General features: G+C 38.4%; 1 protein-coding gene across 1 annotated transcript in view; it reads left to right on the forward strand.

The window, feature by feature from the left end:
- si:dkey-49n23.1 (semaphorin-3D) overlaps positions 1–21,162 on the forward strand; it is an 80,023-nt gene extending 58,861 nt beyond the window's left edge. Inside the window, exons 8-18 of the mRNA XM_052123895.1 lie at positions 640–782; positions 1,528–1,642; positions 1,779–1,848; positions 2,449–2,593; positions 9,163–9,385; positions 12,463–12,551; positions 13,318–13,359; positions 17,230–17,387; positions 17,558–17,622; positions 18,158–18,291; positions 18,646–21,162. Of these exons, the coding sequence (XP_051979855.1) occupies positions 640–782; positions 1,528–1,642; positions 1,779–1,848; positions 2,449–2,593; positions 9,163–9,385; positions 12,463–12,551; positions 13,318–13,359; positions 17,230–17,387; positions 17,558–17,622; positions 18,158–18,291; positions 18,646–19,026 (1,565 nt within the window). The 3' untranslated portion in view covers positions 19,027–21,162. The remainder of the gene's footprint in view (positions 1–639; positions 783–1,527; positions 1,643–1,778; positions 1,849–2,448; positions 2,594–9,162; positions 9,386–12,462; positions 12,552–13,317; positions 13,360–17,229; positions 17,388–17,557; positions 17,623–18,157; positions 18,292–18,645) is intronic.
- Positions 21,163–21,777: the final 615 nt, after the last annotated feature.

Consider the following 21,777-nt stretch of genomic DNA (forward strand, 5'->3'; position numbering starts at 1 on the left):
ACGAGGAGGTTACCCCATGAGACCCTACTCTCACTAGCAACCGGGCCAATTTGGTTGTTTAGGAGACCTGGGTGGAGTCACTCAGCAGGCCCTGGATTCTAACTCATGACTCCAGGAGTGGTAGTCAGTGTCAATATTTGCTGAGCTACCCAGGCCCCCCAATACATCACATTTATAGATGGAATACATGGAATTTGTACATTTTAAAAACTGAAAATGTGACAAAAAAAAACAGCGTTTGAAAATCATTAAAATCATGCCTTCATGTTTTTGTCTTTAAGGCCCCAATGATCAAGCCAAGGCAACTGTGTCAAGAAACAAAAGCTCCATAAAATGTTAGTTAGTGGAGAAAACACCCATTGGTGAAACCATGCTCAGCCGGGGGTACCAGCTCTCCTTCGGCTGGAATCGAATCGAGAATTTGTGAATCGAATTGATTTAGGAAAACTGTACAACAACCAGTCCTACTAACAATGAACACATCTGTCATCAAACAGTCACAACTTTTTTTTTAATTGCTCAAGCTTACAGAATGAGTGGTCTGAACAGTTTGAGAACCTGTTTTAGAGGAACCAGTGCTACATAATTGCATTTTGTGTCTTCTTCTAACCTTACTCTGATGTCACTTTCCTTTATCAGAGCCAGAGTTTGTAGGATCATATTCCATCCCTGACACGCACAGCTTGGATGATGATAAGGTCTACTTCTTCTTTAAAGAGACCGCTGTGGAGTCCAACCAGCTCGACAAGCGAATCTATAGTCGAGTGGCCCGTGTCTGCAAGGTGAGTGCCTAGCTCTGCAAAGACCTTTGCTTCATGTCCAGAATCAATGTGTCTTTTGTGCACATTAATTAATTTTGCGTAAGCGTCAGTATCATCAGTTGCACAGTATTAGTAGCATCATGTATCTTATAATTGATGAATGAAGTGTTTGTTTGAGAGGAGTGAAAGCTAAGCTAGCAAACTTCCTTTCATCTGATCTTCCAAAGCAAAGTTTTGTATATAATATTTTTGATATAATACAAAATTATATAATATAACAATATAATACAATCATATATTATATTATATTATATTATACCCTATATTCTATAATATATGTTTTTTTTCACTCAAAACACAATGGGGGAGTAGGCAACAAAAACCTAACAAAGAAGTACTGTGAGGGTACTATGGTAAAGTGATGGTTTCAGATGGTTATACCATGGTACTTTAATATTTACCATAGTACAGAATGATGATATTTATATACAAAAGTACTTCAGAGAAGCTTCACATTTGGTAAAATCAACATAACGCACATTGCTTATATATAGCATAATATATAATTATTTTTTAAAACAAAATTGTATAAAATTGCTAAATTCCAAAATGCCACTAAAACAATTGTAATATTGTGGTGCTTTTTTCTATCTTGATAATTTTGTTTATGAAAAAGTTTATGTAGTTTTTAATTTAACAAATAAGGTCAATTGTGAGATACTGTGATGTCATGGAATCGCTTTCATGTTCTTGGTGTGTTTATCAGAATGACATTGGAGGGAAGAGAAGCTTGATTAATCGCTGGAGCACCTTTCTGAAGGCCAGACTGGTGTGTTCAGTACCAGGCCCTGGAGGCATGGACACACACTTTGATGAACTGCGTAAGTTTACAGACTCTAATCACATACCAGTCACCCTTCTTAGAGGGAGATCGATCAGTTAAAGCGCATTTAAAGATGCATGCAGTATGTTTTTTTTAATCACACTCAACCATTTTTCCCTTTTTGTTAATTTTAGAGGACATTTTTCTCTTGGAGACCAAAGATCCACAAAATCCAGTCATATACGGCATCTTTTCCACTTCTAGGTAAGAACATTACGTGAAAAGTCTCACAAAACACTAACTCTTTAATCCTTAGGTCACCAGTCCATAATCCTCCTTAAAGGAACTGTTCACCCAAAAATGTTAATTCTGTAATTATTTACATACCCTCATGTCATTTCTGTCTTCAACAGGTTTGGAGTTTTCATTTTTGGGTGAACTATTCCTTTCACATTAGTGATATTTGGAAACCACATTCCAGTCCAAGTTATTTGTTTACTTCATTATTCCCTCTTTATCATTGGCTCCATCAAAATGTAGCAATCCGTCACACTCATTTCCATTTAACTAACTCTTACAGGATCTCAGACCACGTTTGTTTGTTCCAACAACCTAAATCTGATTATCTCAATTTATCCTGGAACTGAAATCAGTATCAAAACGCCCCTAAAATCAACAGTCTGGTCATAGGAGTGTCTCCTGTCCACCCAATCTATGTAGAACAATCCGTCTTGATTCTCCCACCTGGGGAATGGATAGCCTAAGGCCATACAGGAGTGTTAAAGGTCACCAAGCTTGAGGAACTCTGTTATTCTAACCCAGCAGTAGACTAATACACTTTCTTTTCGTTTCTCTTCTCAAAAGCTCCATCTTCAGAGGCTCGGCTGTGTGCGTTTACTCCATGGCCTCCATTCGAGCCGCCTTCAATGGGCCCTTCGCGCATAAGGAGGGGCCCGACTATCGCTGGATGGAGTACAAGGGGAGGATTCCTTATCCACGGCCAGGGACGGTGAGTTCTCAACAGTGAGGGATTATGATGGGTGGTTGGGTAAAAGTAAAAATTTGTACATTATTACTGAACATTACACACTAATATCAAAACTAATTCTTATTTGGTTTTTTGATGTGACAATTTTTTTTGTCCAAATCTATTGAGTTATTCCAGAATACTCTAAAATAGAATTCACACAAAACAATTACTTAAATACACCTCTATTAATAAAATCAAAACTCACAAAATGAAAAACATGTTCCTTATACTACCTCTCAGAGGAAACCAAAGTAGCATTTGTCATTATGCTGCTCAATGGGGGGGGGGGGGGTCGCGACTGGAGAACTGCCACTTGGGAGAACAAGCTACCCTTTTGCACCTCACTCCTTTTCTTCAGAGATGTGTAAGACTTTTGAACGGTCTGCCAGGGGAGGGAGGCAGCTCATCTACTCTCGGAGCTCCACTAACGTAACAGGGTAGCTGCTGATTACGCCATTAAGTTCCACACCCTGGCTACTTTGTGTGGGTGGAACGAGCAGGGCATATGGGATGGCTTCTTCAGCAGGTTATCGGAGGAGTTACTTGATGAAATTTATGCTCTGGATTTTCCTAAACATACAATGCTCTGGTCAAACTTGCCATCAGAGTGGATCAGTGACGGCGATTCAGAAAAGCTGCTCAGGAATGGAGCGCTGATTGCTTTTCTCATGCTCCTCCTACTATTGTCAGTATGACTCTGGAGGAAGAGTCCATGCAAGTTAACTGCACCCACTTGTCCAGGAAGGAGAGAGAGAGGAGAATGCTAGCAAGGGGTACATTTAAAGGATGGCATTCATCGCAAAGCGAGGACTGCAGATGAGTGCAGCTAACCACACTAGGTCCTCCACCAAGGATGCAGGCCTCCTAGTCACCATCACCTGGGGTGGATTGGTATGCCACGTTTTCACCCACATTGACTCTGGAGCTGAAGGGAGCATTATGGATCTGGAAGCAGCCGCTGCATGGGTTATCCAGCTGAGATACTTGGAACCCTTCATTCCCACCTTCTCTCTGACGGGGGAGTCCCGCTTCACCATTTCTCAAGCCACAGTCCCAGTAAGTCTTGAGGTTTCAGGCAATCATGAAGATAAAATTATGTTTTTTATTCTTCGGTCCCCCAGAAACCCTCTGGTCCTTTGCCTCTGGTCCTTTAGGAAGCATAACCCACACATTAACTGGGCTAATAATTTTGTTATTTCTTGGAGCTTTTATTGCTCTTCTCATTGTCTTGGTTTGGCTCTGTCTCCTGTGTGCTCCTCTGCTTCTCTGTTCAGGTCGAGCCGGTTGGTCTGTCAGGGGTTCCGGCATATCATGACCTGGGGACAGTGCTCAGTCGGTCTCGGCCACATCTCTTCCTATGCACTGCCCATATGACTGCACAATTGTTCTCCTCCCAGGCACTTCTCCACCATGCGGGTGGCTCAACTCTCTGTCTGCTCTGGAGTGGGAGGCGATGGACAAGTACATCCAGGAGTCACTCAGGGCTGGCCTCATTCGTGGCATGGCGTGGGGTTCTTCTTCATGGGGAAGCTGGGCGGGTCCTTGCATCCCTGCATCAACAATCTGGAACTGAATGACATCACTGTAAAGAACCATTATCCTTTGCCGTTGATGTCCTCTGCCTTCGAGTTGGTGCAGTGGGCAACCGTCTTCAAAAGTTGGACCTCCACAACGCCTACCATTTGGTGAGGATGAGGGAGGGGGATGAGTGGAAGATGGCATTAAATACTCCCACTGGGCACTTTGAATATTTGGTTATGCCATTCTGACATACTTATGCCCCCGCCATCTTTCAAACACTCATCAATGACATGCTCCATGATATGGTCAACCATTTCCTGTTTGTGTACCTGGATGACAACCTGATCTTCTCCAGAACTCTCCAGGAACACATTGGGCACGTCACATGAGTGTTGCAGCCACATTTAGAAAACAGGCTTTTTGTTAAGGTGGAGAAGTGCGACTTCTACATGTATTCAGTTCTGTTCCTGGTGACCATCATGTCTTCTGAGGGTGTGGGAGCGGTCCTTTCCCAGCACTCACTCCGCGATGGCAGGATGCATCCTTCTGCACTTCATTCGCACCGTATGACTTCAGTAACCAAGAGCTGCTTGCAGTCAAGATGGCCCTGTAGGACTGGTGCCACTGGTTGGAATGGCGGCTACGACCTTTGTGGTTTTGACCAATCATAGGAATATATCAGGACCTTAAATGCCTGAATTCTAGGCAGGCTTGCTGGTCGCTTTTCTTTGGTAGATGAAAATGTATCCTCTCCTACCGACCAAGGTCCAAAAACATCAAACCTAATGTGCTCTTCCACTTCCATTAGCGTGTCTACTCTTTGCTCCTAGGTCAGTTCGACCTGCAGTCCTGCAGTGGGGGCACTCTTCCAGGGTTGCATGTCATCCGGGGGCACACCCTAGCTGTTATTCGGCATCGCTTCTCGTAGCCATCGATGGAGCAGGGAGTTAAACAGTTTGTTGTGGTCTGTTCAGTCTGTGCTAGAGGTAAGACTTCACCAGCCCCTGGCTGGGCTGATACAACCTCTGCATGTGCCCTTGAGACCCTGGTGCATATAGGCCTTGACTTTGTCACAGGACTTCCCCAGTCACAGCAATAAAGTCATTATGATCGTGGTCGACCAGCTCCTGAAGCTCCCCTAAGCTTGTGAGACTGTAACCGCTGTTGTGGAAAAAATCTTCCAGATTCACAGCATTCCTGTGAATGTGATCTATGACAGGGGTCCCCAGTTTGTGTCTTGGTTCTGGACAGAGTGTTGTAAACAGCTGGGGGCTTCTGTTATTTTGTCATTTGGGTTCAACCCCCAAACCAATGGCCAGACAGAATTGGCCAACCAAAGTTTGGAGGGAATCCTCCAATGTGTGGTTGCACATTATACCTCTTCATGGAGTGAGTGGCTCCCGTGGGTTGAGTATGCTTTCAACTCCCAACTAAATTGTGAAATTTAACAAAATTACACAATTACACACAAAAAAACTTTTTTTATTTTATTTGGTTAAAGATTACTCAATTATATATATATATATATATATATATATATATATATATATATATATATATATATATATATATTTTATTTTTTTGTGTGTATTTTTTTTTGTTGTTGTTGCTAAGAGATCTTACAGTAAAAGGAAGGATGTTCCTTTTTTAGACATGTTTTCTAGAACATTAAAGCATTATAGTAAGCACATTAAAGTTTAAAGATTGTTAATAAAAAAAGTTCAAATCTCAATCATCCGAATTTCAATCAAACCATTTCACAAAAATTGATCAGACTTTCTTATGATTTACATAAGAATGCATTTGATTCTCCTCCTTGCATAGTGTGCATATAAAATGGGTTCATATGTGTAAATAATGAAATTCCAGGACATTTTTCATCACAGAACAGAATGTAATTTTTCCAGGACAGATGGCCAAAAACTGAGACGATCCTGGAAAATCCTGGATGGGTGGCAACCCTAATTGAGCTACAGGAACAATCTAATCACTCTAATTGGGAAGAGCCTAAAATTTAGAAAGCTTCCCCTCCACTCTCAAATCTCATTCACTCTTATGTGTCTCATGACCGATCGTGACGCAACAAATTTGAATATCTTGTATTCAAGTCCAAATGAGCTATGGTGAAGAAGAAATTGAACTGTCCCTTTGACCACTACACCACACTTCCTGGTTCTTAAATGCAGATGTGGTGGGACAAAATTTATAAATCATGATAACTGCCACTTCTCAAGATAGCAGCACTGCCTCAAAGTAGCTGTACAAATGTTGGCGGCACTGTGGGAGTCACACGACAAGGTGGTTTGTGAAGTGGCAGAAGTGTTTTTAACTATCCAGTGAAAGCAGAGAATCTCAATGTAGTAGGTATAACATGTAAAGTGGTTGAAAACACCCATCATCATTTGAAAATGCCCACTGATTGGGAAACACCCAACTTTGTTCTGCAGAGACACAAGTCTCGTTAAATCTGGGGGCAAGATAAACATAGAGTTGTGGCAGGGTGGAGGGTGGGGCCAGGTCTTGATCCTACACACCCGGTCCCGTATTAGGCTAATTATGCCTCCGTGAGGGATAAAGGTCGACTGCAGAGGATCGTGCGGGAGAGAGAGATCGTTTACGGACATGTCCGTCATTTCAAAGAGCAGTTAAATTAGCCAGATCAAGCTATTTTTCTAATATCATTTCAAAGAACTGTCATAATGCTAAAGTTCTCTTTTCTACTATTACATCATTTCTTCATCCAGTTGCCCTTACTCCCATCTCCCTTTGGTGGACACATGTGAGCAGTTTTTAACATTTTTTACTGTTAAAATTTCTGGTATACACTCACAGATCTTACCTACTAGTAATGATCCTGTTACCTATCCTGTTCCACAAAATCTATTGACCTGTTTTGTACCTGTGTCCCTGTCTCAACTCAAACATATAATTGCACATATGAAGCCTACTGGTTCTATGTGTGATGTTATTCCATCCACTTTGTTTAAAGAGGTGGTGGAATCAATTGGTCCAAGTGTGTTATCAATTATTAACAGTAGCCTGACCACTGGTATTGTTCCCAACTGCTTCAAGCATGCTGATATTCAGCCTCTTCTTAAGAAAGCAAACCTTGATTCATCTGATATGAACAGCTTTAGACCTATATCAAAATTATCCTTTATGTCAAAAATATTAGAGAAGCCGGTGCTTGCACAATTAAATGATTAATTAGAATAATTTAAGAATAATTTGCTCGATCAATTTCAGTCAGGCTTCAGAGCTGGTCATAGCACAGAGTCCGCTCTGTTGAGAGTTTTAAATGATATTTTATTAGGTGTGGATTCTGGTAGTCCTGTTGGTCTTCTGCTGCTGGATCTTAGTGCCGCTTTCGATACGGTTGATCATGACATACTTATCAATCGCCTAAGAGACCAGGTTGGTATTCAGGGGTTAGCCTTGGATTGGGTCTCCTCATATCTCAAGGGTAGAACGATTTCAGTCTGTTTAGAGAACTGTTATTCATCAGTTGTTCCTTTAACATGTGGGGTTCCTCAGGGCTCCATTTTGGGACCCGTTTTATTCTCCCTCTACATGCTTCCATTAGGAAAGATCTTTGAAAGGCATGGCATACACTATCATCTGTATGCTGATGACTCTCAAATGTACTTTCCGATTAAACATGGGAATCACCACTCTTTTGAGTCTCTGCATAAATGCATGGCCGATGTGAAGTGTTGGCTGGCAAACAACTTTCTTCAATTAAATGAGGATAAGTCAGAATTTATTGTTTTTGGTCAAAGGGGATGTGACTTAAATTTAGAAAGAAATTTGTCACTGCTTCCAGGGAAAAAACTTCCCTATGTAAAAACCTGGGTGTTATATTCGACTCTGAGCTCAGGTTTGATCGACAAATAAATGCTGTGGTTAAAAATAGTTTTTTCCATCTTAGACTATGGCAAGGTTGAAGCCCATCCTTTCTTTTGATGACTTGGAGAAGGTTGTGCATGCCATTGTGTCCTCTCGATTGGACTATTGTAATGCTTTGTATCTGGGTGTGAGTCAGGCCTCTCTCTCTTGCCTGCAGCTGGTCCAAAATTCAGCTGCTAGGCTTTTAACTGGAACCAGGAAAAGAGACCATATCACCCCAGTTTTGATTTCACTACATTGGTTACCGATCCAATACAGAATCAAGTACAAAGTGTTGATGTACGTGTTTAAGGCTCTTCATGGTCTTGCACCTGAGTACATCTCTGCCTTAATAAGTTTGAATCAACCTTCAAGGTCTCTCCGCTCTAGTGATCAGCTGTGTCTGTCAGTTCCTCGATCTCGCCTAAAAACTAAAGGTGATAGAGCTTTTGCGGTGGCAGCCCCTAGACTTTGGAATGAGCTTCCATTGGTCATAAAATCATCTCCTTCTCTATTCTCTTTCCAGGGTGCCTTAAAAACGTATTTATTTTCCCTAGCTTTTAATTAATTGCATTATAATTTGTACTAGGTAGATTTTATCTTATTCTTGTTTTATAGGTTTTAAATGTTTTTTTTGCAGTCTTAAGCTGTATTAATGTGATTTTATTTATTTTTTATTACTCCATGTACAGCACTTTGGTACCCAGTGTGGTTTTTGAAAGTGCTTTATAAATAAAATTGAGTTGAGAGTTGAGTTGAGTGAGTGTGTGTTTGTGTCTTCTTTTAAGTTTATCATTAAACCATTATTTATATTGAAAAGCCGGTTCTCACCTCCTCCTTTCCAATGAATACCTTTACAAGAGTGTTTATCCAAATCAAAGAAACGTACCCTTTGTTCAGTTTTCTTGAACTTTGTATAGCTGTTTTTAACGCAGAATGCCTCGTTACATCTAAAATTTATTCTGAAAAACAAGAGTTATGATACTGTGGCCGAAATCCACATCTGCAAGAATATTTAAAGTTTTTGTTTTTGTTTTTACCTTACTCTGGGGACTATTAAGTCAAAGCAGTAACAAATGAATCTGGCTCTCAGAATATATGTGTCCAGAGACCCAACTTACTGTCCTCTCATGTCCCTTTAGTGTCCTAGCGAGACCTACGACCCTCTGCACAAGTCCACCCGTGATTTCCCCGACGAGGTTGTTAGTTTCATGCGGTCCCATCAGCTGCTGTGGGAGCCAGTGGTGCCCATCCACAGACACCCGGTCTTCACCCGCATCAACACCCCCTACATACTGAAGAAGCTGGTGGTTGACAGAGTTGATGCAGAAGATGGCCAGTATGATGTCTTGCACCTGGGCACAGGTAGGTTGGAAAGCAGAACCCAAAAGATGCATCAGAGACAGTACAGGATGAGACGGATCACTGGTATATTTATGAATGAGATAAATTGTTGCTCTGAATCTGGCGGCTACTGGAATGGAAGTCCTGCCTTGCAGTTGAAATAGCCAATCACCTTTTTGATAGAGACATCACCTGTCAGTTTATTTGAGAACATGCATGTGCTTTAGATGGACCAGCCTGAAACATTGCATTTATTATGTGATCTTAGCTAAAGAAGCACAATTTATGACAGATTTTATAGCGGAGTTTAAATATGCTAATTATTCATAATCTTGACCAACTGTTTTGGAGTGAGAGAAAATAGCTGCCTGGAAGCATTAGAAACATGGCTGCAGAGTGACCTGATTTGGATTAACCTTCTGAGACCCAAGTGTGACTACCGTGTGCATTTTCCATTTCTCTTTTGATTCATAACTAGTAGCAACTAATAAACATGCAAAAAAATATCTAGAGCAAATCGTTTCCTAAAAAATAATTGAAACATATGTGGACCGGGGGACCAAGTACTTTTAAATAATACCAAGCTATAAAAATATAATTGTTTATTTTATTTCCAGGAGTGTTGCTTATTCATGTTTTTGAGACATTACATAACATCAGAAATTAGCATAATTAATTCTGATTCAAAGTAATGACCAGCATCGTCCAATCACTGCCAACTATGTTAAAATGAATTTGTCTATGAATTTATGTACTGATTATCATTGTCCCATGTCTGCCAAACATGTTGAGTGGTCCAAACATCATCTGCAGCTTGTAACTGAACTTTTGATGGGGAGTTTGGATTGTATGCACTGCACAGAGCACTACAGGATACTCCCTTGCACCCTATTTAGTGAGTGACTTAACCTCCAGTGTGCTGTCTGTCTGCACTGGCCTCAGAACAGTTTGAAATGCTCCTTATTGTCATCCTAACTTCATTTAAAGCAACATTTTTCAGCTTTTGGATGATCTTATTGATTCTCAGTATGATAATGCACAGTAAATATAGGATTTCGAAAACATTTAAGTGTATGTTGTGTTTATCAGCATGGTGTTTCACGATAAATAGCTCACATCTTAAAAATGGCATATCGGATTAAACTAGAGACTCTAATCTTTTGACTCAAACAGGTTTTAATGTAAAAACTTTATTAGGTTTTTTATCAGATGTAGTTTTGTTGGTGTTTCTCCCAAAAACAAACTCCGCTGTGATCAGTGCCATGTTGTTTTGTCACATAACCCAAAAGTTTAAACCTTTACTGACAGCTCAGAATCTTCTGAACTGAGATCAGTCAGTTTAAATGAAATTAAATTATACGTTGCGTATAGTGAAGCCAAAATACATACAAATGTGTGCGCTGGGTCAAATGGACTTTGGCTATTTATACAGTGTATATATAGCAATTAGAAATCAGATTAATTTGCTTCAAAAAGGGGCTTAGGAATGCAAAATATTACAGTATATGTCACTTTCCATTAACAAGGTACAAAATATTGCCTGATATGCTTAAAAATGTATTTATTTTCTTTATCAACAAATTAAAGCAAGTGCTTAACCAACCTAGAGGACAAACTAAATATTATATAGTATGAGCTGTTTTATTTTCTATTTGTTTTATATAATATAGAGGTGTGTCATAGTGCAACCAGTTCCATCTTCCATCACTACTACATCCACATTCTTCAAATATTGTGTAACATTGAGCTTTGTTTCAATAGTGCTCGGTGAAAACAAGAATACATTGTTAATCTGGAATGCGTAAACTCTATCAAATCCAACCCGTGTTCCCACGCCGGTCACTGGTCCTGTTGCCTGGGATCAAACTGACATTCCGAGGAGCTAATGTTTATTTTCCTGGCCAACATTTGCTCTGTGTGCTTGAACTCTGCCACATCTAAGTGAATCATTTTGGGCAAACAGATACTCTGTTCAGGACAAATACACTTAACCTGCGTGTACAGACAGCATACTTGAATTTGTATAGTGCAACAGCTGTAAGCCCTCAAGGTGCTGGATAAGCGGTGTGGTGGAAGCCAAATGGAGTTGCCCACTCACCATGGCAACTAAGTTACTGTGCATTATGTCAAATATTTAAATGTGATATACTCGGATATAATCGGAATGGTTCATTTTAAGAGTAAATATGAAATTATAAAAGCTATATAATGTTAAGAATCATGTTATGGTAAAAAATGGTGCTACAAATTAGTTTCTGCAGAGTCTTTTTAACAGGATGGTTGTTAAGTGAAGACAAGCTGGCAGGTCACACTGTGAATTCCATGACAATAGGTCAAAAGTTCTTCAGCTAAAATCGGTCTGTGCTTATCAAAATTTTAATCACTGCCCCCAGTGGCTGAAGCTGGAAGTGTTGTTGAACGTATGGGCTGGTGTGAGCTCCAGTTTCCGGGTGAAATGTCCACAGAGTGGCCCCAAAAGTGAGTTGTATTTTTAGTTGTAAATGATCCAGTCAACAGGAATGTATTTTTTATGAACTCCCCAAAACCCCAACCCTGAACCTAAATGTCAGTGGAGTCAAAATGTAAATTTAGTGGGAAAATGCAACCTCTTAACCACGCTCACCATTGTTTACATAAAAGCAATTACTACCCGGTTTCCATGGGAACAGAACTAGTGTCTCAGAGTTTTTTTATGCAACGTGCTATTAGTAGTGCCACAGGAAAAGCTAAACACACTTTCATTAAAATATGGCTCAATGGGGATGGTGCTTGTCAGGAACTCATGGATACATCCCTAATAGCACAGGTACATCACCCAGACATCAATTTGATGTGTGTGTTTACATCTGGAAGAAATAGTTTATAGGTTGTTTGCTCATCTTCAACGATGTTTCCTCTAGGATGTCAATAAGACATTCAGCAGATGTCTTTGAGACGTTTATGATTTAGAAAGTTTACAAATTGTAACTTATTAAGATGTTGAGCAGGTGTTTATATTAGTCTTTATATAACAAAATATCAAACCAAGTGGTAAATACAGTACAGTATTCAGTATATTGTCTGCAATAACTGTACTATTAAATCTGCTCTATCTCCAGATGATGGCAAGGTATTGAAGGTGGTCTCTGTGCCTAAAGAGAACTGGGAAACAGAAGAAATTGTTCTGGAGGAGCTGAATGTCTTCAAGGTAATTTCTTATCATTTCAATGACTTCTGTCTCTCTACTGCTAGTTTTTAATACCATCTGCTGGACTCCCACATGACCTTTGACCATGGGCTCTTATTGGTTGTTGTTTCCATGTCAAGCACTTCCAAAACAGAAATAACTCCTCAAGAGGAAAAACAGATTGCTCTCAGATTTCCCAGAGTTCTCCACTCAAGTGAAAAAACCCAGGGACAGGAGAGGCAATGTTACACCAGGAATATTTTGTTTGTCCAAAGAAAAGAAGAGCTCGTTTGTCAAAAGATTTAGACAGTGAGGAACGTGTCTGTTTTGCTTGGAGATTGAAGGAATGCTAAACAAACGCAAGTCATAAAGGTTAATATGAGATTCCTAGAGAATTTCCTGTGAGTTTGCTGTAGAGAATTTCAACATTACTCTGTGTATCACAGAGCAGTACAAGTCTATCAACCCCTAAGACTGTGTTTCATAACACCAAGTATAAGCTCCTTGCCCTTTTAAGCTACCAGGAGACATATGATAGTAGCCATCGCCCATCATCATCCCCCAGCCATTTGCGGAAAGAGAGTCATTTTAAGAGTCAAGGCCCATTTGCTGCCTGTGTTATGAAGGAGAAATGAACCAATGGAGCAGAAAGCTTTAAACATTTCACAAGGGCCTCTTATGATGAGCTTATTCAGAACCAACAATGTGTGTCCTCCCCCCACTTTGTTCAGGAGATGATTCATTTTATGTGTTGATACATTTTACCCTCTCTTTTTTCATTCTGTAGACTCAAACCCCAGTATTAAGCATGGAGCTGTCCACCAAAAGGGTAAGTGCACCTGTTTAATGGGTGGCCACTAGAAGAAAACATTAAACAGTGTTGAAAGACTTTTCATTTCAGAAATTAAATTAAAAAGCATATGTAGAAACAGTGTAACAGTTTGTCTAAATGTATATACCGATGAGCCAAAGCATTATGACCAATCACAGGTTAAGCGAATGATGTTGATCATCTCCATCTCCAAGTCCACATGTTAAGGTCTGGGTAGATTAGATGGTAAGCGAACAATCAGTTCTCATAATCAATTTGTTGTATGCAAGAGAAATGGGCAGGACTAAAGACTGCGACTTTGACAAGGGCCAAATTATTATGGTCAGGCGACTGGGCCAGAGCATCTCCGAAATGGCAAGGCTTGTGGGGTGCTCCCAGTCAGCAGGGGTGAGTACCCACCGAGAGTGGTCAGAGGAGGTACAAACCACAAGGCTCATCAATGCGACAAGGCAACAAAGGCTATCCCATCTGGTCCGAACCGACAGAAGGTCTACTGTGGCACAAGTCAAAGAAAATTGTAATGATGTTATGGGAGGAATGTGTCACAACACACAGTAAATCACACCTACAGTAGAAAATGTGATCAATGGGCATTTGAGTGTCAGAACTTGTCCTTGGAGCAGTGGAAGGAGGTTGCATGGTCTGGTGTCTAGCCATTCATGTTGAACATCAATCTGATACATGCCACCTACCTAAACATTGTTGTAAACCAGATACACCCCTTCATGGTAATGGTATTCTCTGATGGCAGTAGCCTCTTTCAGCAGGATAATGCACCCTGCCACACTGCACAGATTTTTTGTAAATGGTTTGAGGAACAAAATGAACGGTGGCTCCTTATAGGACTTGAAGGAACTGTCTTGGTGCCAGATACCACAGGACACCTTCAGAGGTCTTGTAGAGTCCATGCCCTCGGTGGGTCGGTGCTGTTTTGGCAGCACGTGGAGGACCAACATCATATTAGGCAGGTGGTCATAATGTTTTAGCTCATCAGTGTTTGTCACTACACAAAATTATAAAAAATAATTGAATTTATTAAAGAAATTATCTGCGTTAAATAAACATTACGCTACTGTATTTGATAACTACAGAACATTATATAGACTTATCCTTAGTTTGTAAAAACATACAAAACTTGCGTTTACACAAATGCACTTAGAATGGAAGGATATGAGGGAAGGCTTTACACAGGGAAAATGTCCTGGTCATATTTATCCCCAAATAAATACTAAATAAATATGAAATTATGTTTTACATAAAGAAAATTTGGATTTTTTGCATTGTGACATTATTTTCAGGGAACTTGAGCAAATTTGTACCTATGATTCTTATTACCATTATGCATTCAGACTTTTTACTTTTAAATTGAAAATAAAAAAGAAATGAAAAGCAGTACCAAGGGAGTACTACTATAATGTATAAACTATAGCTGTCAGAATTAATGCATGTGATTAATTTTAAATGTTTAAAGCGTTAATTTTTCTTAATCGCGATTAACGCATTTATCATTAATACAGCATAAACACAGGTGTGAAAGGCAGAACTGTTGTAATATGTCCGCCCGGTGTCATTACACTGATGCACATGCCACAGCGACAGAGCCCTTCTACCAAGGACTGCCTATAAACTCAGCATATGCGGCAGTCCCATAGACATTCTATAGGCGGAACTGTCTTAACATGTTAAGGTTGACCATTACGCTCTCTCCAATGATAGAGCTGTGGAGGTTGTTATCTAATTAAATAAAAGAATCTCTGACACTATATAATGTACAAAACAAGCCCAGATGGGACTTGTGAAAGAAATCAAGTATTTTTCAGCCTATGTAAGGCGCATGGTGAGTTCAAAGCAGCGCTCAACGCTGGTGTTGTCACCCTGACGTGAATTATGAATGCAGCTTCATGATTGCTGTAACAAAGTGGATAGCCACAGTCTACTGGCAGATTCATATTTTGGAGGAAGAGAGTTTAAGAGATTCAATGCCCATTGCAATGAATATGCAACCTATGTGGGGACTAGCTCTTTCAATGAGTCAAACTACTACTTAGACTTTGGGAATTGTTTGATGTGACTTGAATTGGTTATATCTCAGGGCATTTCTATGTTTATATTGTGGAAGGCTTTGTTTGGAAAATGTTAATAAAGCATTATACTGCAACATATTTTTTTTGTTTTCATCCTAAGATGGAAATAAATACATTTTGACAAAAAAGGAATTGTAAATAATGTCAAATTTCAGCACTTTCAAAATCTGTAATTAATCGCAATTAACTACAATAAAGTATGTGATTAATTGCGACGTAAACATTTAATTTTACAATTTAAATTTTAAATTTCAAAAATGTTTATTCGACTGAGAGCACTAGTATAATCACTGGGAAACTCATGAAAACTAGAGGTAGACTGATATACTGGTTTTGCATGACACCACAGAGACTGTATGTGGAGGCTCATGCTACACACTTCAATCCATGCTCAGCTTACCACACGCCACACTGAGAGCGAGAACCACAAATAGCGACCATGAGGAGGTTACCCCATGTGACTCTAACCTCACTAGCAAGCGGGCCAATCTGGTAGTCAGCGTCAATACTCGCTGAGCAACCCAGGCCCCATGCACCAAATCTGAATTTTTGGGTTATTATTGGAATTTTGGTTACACAATAAACTGCTTATGGGATTTTATTCATTTTGGACTCTTGTGGCCTCAATTCAAACTCCACTATCAGTCAACCTCCAATGATGAATCTCTTTTTTACATTGCGGTATGAGAATTGGGATGTAAAATGTGCGTAACTGTCTTGAAATAATGTCAAAATGTAAAAAATCTTAACTGTACTGATGGATCCCCCAGTGTGACTTATTTAATGCGCTGTAATTAAAAACAATCTTACCTTACGCTTCACATCAGATCCACTGGAGTACAGATTATATATTATCAAACATACAATGTTATTTTTATATGTTTATAATGATTGATTATGATAAATAAGATGCGACCGCGAACACAAACGCGATTGCCAGCTATGTGCACCGCCATATTGTTTACATCGCAATGCAACGTGAGATTCTGAATTCATCAAGCATAGAAAGTTATAAAAACCAGCCCTTCCACTTTTTTGGCACTGGAAGTGGTGAGAATGAGTGACAGGCTTGAGTGGACTTCTACATAGTTTCTACATTCTTTGTTTGACTTCAGAAAACATGGTTGCATCGCTGCATCAAAACAATCAGCATTGAAGGTAACAGTTTTAAACTCTTATTTAGTGATTGTTTGAATGTTTGTATAAAAATCTAAAGATATTGTGATGTTGAAAAGACTATATGTGCACTTGGTTCATTATGACAACCGCTTCAGTCCCTCTTTGCTGGTAAACAGCAGCACAAATGCAGATCACACCGGTTTGATCGTACGTGCGAAAGGGTTAATGGCACTAAAAATTGGCTTTCAAATACAAATTTACTTTTTTATTTGTTTCTTTTCATTTTGAGGTAAAATAGGGTGAGGAAATTTTCTTGACAGGTTTCGTGGAAATCACCCTTGATATTGAGTGAAATAAGTGTGACAAAAGTTATATGTAATCTTTCAGCTCATGTCGTGAACATGTAAAGTCACTAAACATGGCATCTTCACATGACGTGCGAACGGATACCTTAAAGGTGTGTGCGTATCTATCTAGAAAGTTCTGTCTAAATAGCTTAAACTCCACCTAATTCATCCGCCTATAAAAGTGGTCCCACTAAAAGGACAATTTTGTTTGTTTTTACAATCTTTAAATGTAAGTTAGATAGTTTCAGAGATTGGATTTGACATCATCATAAATTTCTTATAGGGTAGATGTTTTCATATTGCATTTGTTTTTCCAGCAAATGTTGTTCGTAAGCAGCAATGAGGGTGTCGTCCAGTTACCTGTACAGAGATGTGAGCTGTACGGTAAAGCGTGTGTAGACTGCTGTCTAGCTCGAGACCCATACTGCGCCTGGGACGGCTCCTCCTGTACTAACTACTTCCCCAGCAACAAAAGGTTTAGCCTCCCCTTGTATTAAATGACACATACAGTATCACCTTTTATAATTTCCAAACACATTCAACAAAACAATGCAAATAAATTGTTGTACCTAATTTCTCACACTGTCAAATAACGTGTATGAGGGTGTGTTCTGCTGAAGGGTAACATCCTCTTGTGGTCCACAGGCGCGCCCGGAGACAGGATGTGAGGTATGGAGACCCCTGGAGCCAGTGTCAGGACATGAGAGATGGTAATGAATCACTTGCTGTTTACCTTACAACTCTTCTCCTTCAGGTTTTATATGATAAATCCCAGACCTGAAATACAATGCACACTACTCCCTCTAGTGTACAGAATGGATTGCAAAGCATACTTTGGCATACAACAGTTATAAGTTACATGAATTCTTTTGAATCTTTTATTAAAATGTAATAAATTGTTTCCTTTCTGAAACAACCTTTCTTTTTGGCTGACATCACCAAACCCTCTTAAACTACCTGTTATATTGAAACCACTTTTCCTGGCCTACATTTTTTCTTGTTGAATATCCTATTTTACTTGGAAATTCACCACATTGTAATGGAAGTTATATGAATCCAAACTGTTTCATGTTGAATTCAAATAATGTGCATATAGTTTGTGAGTTTAGTAGAGTTTGACTTAGAAAATTTACCAAGTTTTAGACTTCGCCAATTTTGTTTGTGACTTTGATTAAATATATGCCAGCGTCTTGCCTGAAGTTTAGGGTGCTGTTTTGAAAGTCACTCTCTGTTCCTCTTTCACAGGTTTAGAGCATGCTGAGCTGAAGACGGTATACGGTGTGGAGGGGAACACAACCTACCTGGAATGTGTTCCAAGCTCACCACAGGCAACGATCAAGTGGATTATTCAGACAAATAAAAGCCAGAGCAGCAAACAGGTTTGTCCAAATCCTGTTCATTTAGAAAAATAGGCCTCATTCTCTGGTTAAAGCTATAATGACTGTACATCATACCTCTCATTCCACTGCAGCATAATAAATAATTAGATGGATGTGAAATGTTGATTTGCATTGAAATTATGTATGTGAGAATAAAGAGACCACAGAGTCTCCAGTAACAGCTGAATTCCGCCTCCAGTTTCTGTTCCATTCAGATATTCAGAAACATCAGGCTGCTAGATGGAGAATTTGACAAATCAGAACCAAGTATTCCAGAGAGACGTGTAAAAAAAAAAAAAAAAAGACTTAGCCCCTTCACTTCTATTCTTATGCTAACCACTTAATGTCTTTCAGTTGGTACCAGGTGAAGAAAACCTCATCCACATGCAACATGGGCTCCTCCTTCAGCACTTAACATCTGCTAATGCTGCCCAGTACCTCTGTGTATCCTACGAACACTCATTCTCTCGCACATTAGCCCGTTACAAACTAAATGTCATCCCACAGAACCACATACCAAGTGTGCAGAACATTCTTACTTCAGACTCCGGAGCTTCCATAAATTATGCAGCCTCACCACGAAGCTACAAAGAACTCCATCATATGGGAATTAGCAGGCTAACGGTAGACAACTACTGTGAGCAGCTTTGGTACCGGGAAAAACGACGACAGCAAAAACTTCGTACACTAAAGTGGAAGCAAGTGTCCGAAAACGGGAAAGCAAGAGTTCGCTGACAAAATCCACCTTACAAGCCTCTTGATTGAGGTGCAGACTTTTGGATGTTTATTGCTAAATGTCTAAGGCTACCTTTCAACTACAGTAGTTGCAGCTAGCAAAAGCTACTGTTAGCAAAACAACAAAGGGATAAACACAATAAGAACTCTGTTTTTCTTTAAATCTCCATTCAGTCTTCTCAAGTGTTTTAACAAAGTCTTATTTGTGGCATCAGAGATCTTGTTAGCATTAGCCTGTTTTAGCTCTTTAATGTATTATAACCATTTGCTCAGCCTCTAGCTGTGCAGCTGGAATTAATTTGTGTACTGTGGCATTGGACCATTAGCCTACATTTTCTGAAATATTATCAATCTGTTGCTGTTGTTTATTAGTGCTGCCTTCAAGTCCTCTTTAGTTCCTACTTAAGAGTTTGGAAGTTGTAATTGTAATGTGAATTGCGTTTAAGTTATTTCAGTCATACTAAATTGTTGGGCTAATTCATAATTCTTTGTATTGCTTTCAGGACTCTGAAATGTTTGCTGTGATTTTTCGCTTAATCAACACATTTATCTTGAACTTCTGTTATGACAACAGCAGGTGCCTCCATGTTCAGAGGAAGTTTGCCTTGCCACTCACTTACACAACCCAGGATGTACCCTTCATATGTTTCCTTCCTCTCCAAGAACAATCTCTTCTCCTCTTTCCTGCGAACATCTTTGAGTATATACACTACCGGTCAAAGGTTTTGAAACACTTGACTGAAATGTTTCTCATGATCTTAAATATCTTTTGATCTGAAGGCGTATGCTTTAATGTTTGAAATTAGTTTTGTAGACAAAAATATAATTGTGCCACCATATTCATTTATTTCATTATAAAACTAAAATTTTATATATATATATATATATAAAAAAAGGTTTTTGAAATTGATGGCTTGGACCTCATAATAAATAAAAGCACCCAACATAGATGGGAACTACTTCAATACTGTTTAAAAAGCATCCCTAATTCCCATAATTATCCCAAACATAATTCCCATAGTTCCATTAATGACTTTTCTATTATTTTAAAATGTGAAACAAAAAATTATAATAAAGAATGAGTAAGTGTTTCAAAACTTTTGACCGGTAGTGTATATTGTTGCTTTTATGACTCATTTGCATGAAATACTCTAAAGAAATGCAAATGAAACCCATCTGAATACAGTTAGCAGCTTTAACTCTGTGGTGTGTACAGTATGGCTTACATATTCTATTCATGTGTCCATGCATCTGGAAAAGATACGTAGAAAATAGCTCTCACAGATCATACAGCAGGCTTTGTAAGTTATCTTCATTGGCCATGAAAATGTTTCAACTGAACAGAAAGTTGTGTCATTGCTTCATGGTTAAATCTTAAATTAGTAAATGGTTGGTTGAAATTGCCAGTTAGATTTACAAAAGTAGATCGTTTTATTCAGAATGTTGTGGTGTATTGATTGTTTAACAGATTTTAAATTTTATTTTATTTTTCTCAATAAATCAGAATCCAAAACCTGTCAAAAACATTTGCAGGTTGTATTTAACCCTAAAACTAAAAGAACAAAAACAACAAAGTAGAAAACTATATTTTGCATATAGAAAACAAGCCTACTTTAGAACTTTCCCCCCAAACATTCTCACTACCGTAATGCCAAAAATAATTATATTCTTTCAATTATAATATATTTATACATCAAGGATGTATTTTTGTACTGCATTTAGTTCATGTTTATTTTAATGTAAAAATCCTGCATTACAATAAAAATACTATACAACATTAATGAGAAACAATCTCACAGCTCCAAAAAGCTTCTTTCACTTTATATGCAAAGTAGTATTTAAATTTAGTTTTTCTTTGTTATTTTGGGGTGAAATATGACCTGAACATGTTTTTTTTTTAAGTGTATATATTCAAAATATATTTTAAAAATACACCTAGTGGAAGTACCATTTTTTACTGCTTTTACTAAGTGCACAAGCAAATCTTTAACCTGTGAAGGTAGGTTGACACATTAAGTATATTTTAATTTCTTTTAGATTTAATAAATGTATATATACGGTATATATATATATATATATATATATATATATATATATATATATATATATATATATATATATATATATATATATGAACAGCTATTTCAAGCTAAGCAGGGAACACACTTTTCATTTGTGGTCAAGATGGACAAAATCTTACAGATATTAGTTATTTATCTGAGATTGAACAAAACTCTTTTAAAGAGACAGGATGATGAAGTCAGCTGTGCATCACAGTTGGTCATTTTCATCTGGTGTTCACAATCAGGTCTGAATGCTGAATTATATACAGTACTTGGATTGTGTATCAACATGCAGTAAACTTTAAAGCTTGCATTTATCATATACGTATTTTAAATCCCAGCAATAATTTGTAAACGTATGATAACATTTCAAAATTTTTATTTATGTTGGCAGTATTGTTTTGTTAACAGTGACAAATTTGTGATTACAACTTAAAAGTACAACAGCTTAACTTTGCTTCTTAATTTTTAGTGCCTGAGATTTGTCTGTTTATTGTATGTACAGTATAATCTTTTATACATTTGTGTGTTAAATAGTATTAAAGTCAATAAGGTATTGATCATATTTACTGTGAGGTTGTGTCTATATAATTTCCTTTACAGCTGCAAGAATTCCACTTTCTCATTATTACAATCTTAAATTATTAATAATTTTTTTAACAATCTTAAATAATTTTTCTGTGATGGC

The sequence above is a fragment of the Xyrauchen texanus genome, chromosome 50 (assembly GCF_025860055.1).
Source record: "Xyrauchen texanus isolate HMW12.3.18 chromosome 50, RBS_HiC_50CHRs, whole genome shotgun sequence".
Lineage (NCBI taxonomy): Eukaryota > Metazoa > Chordata > Actinopteri > Cypriniformes > Catostomidae > Xyrauchen > Xyrauchen texanus.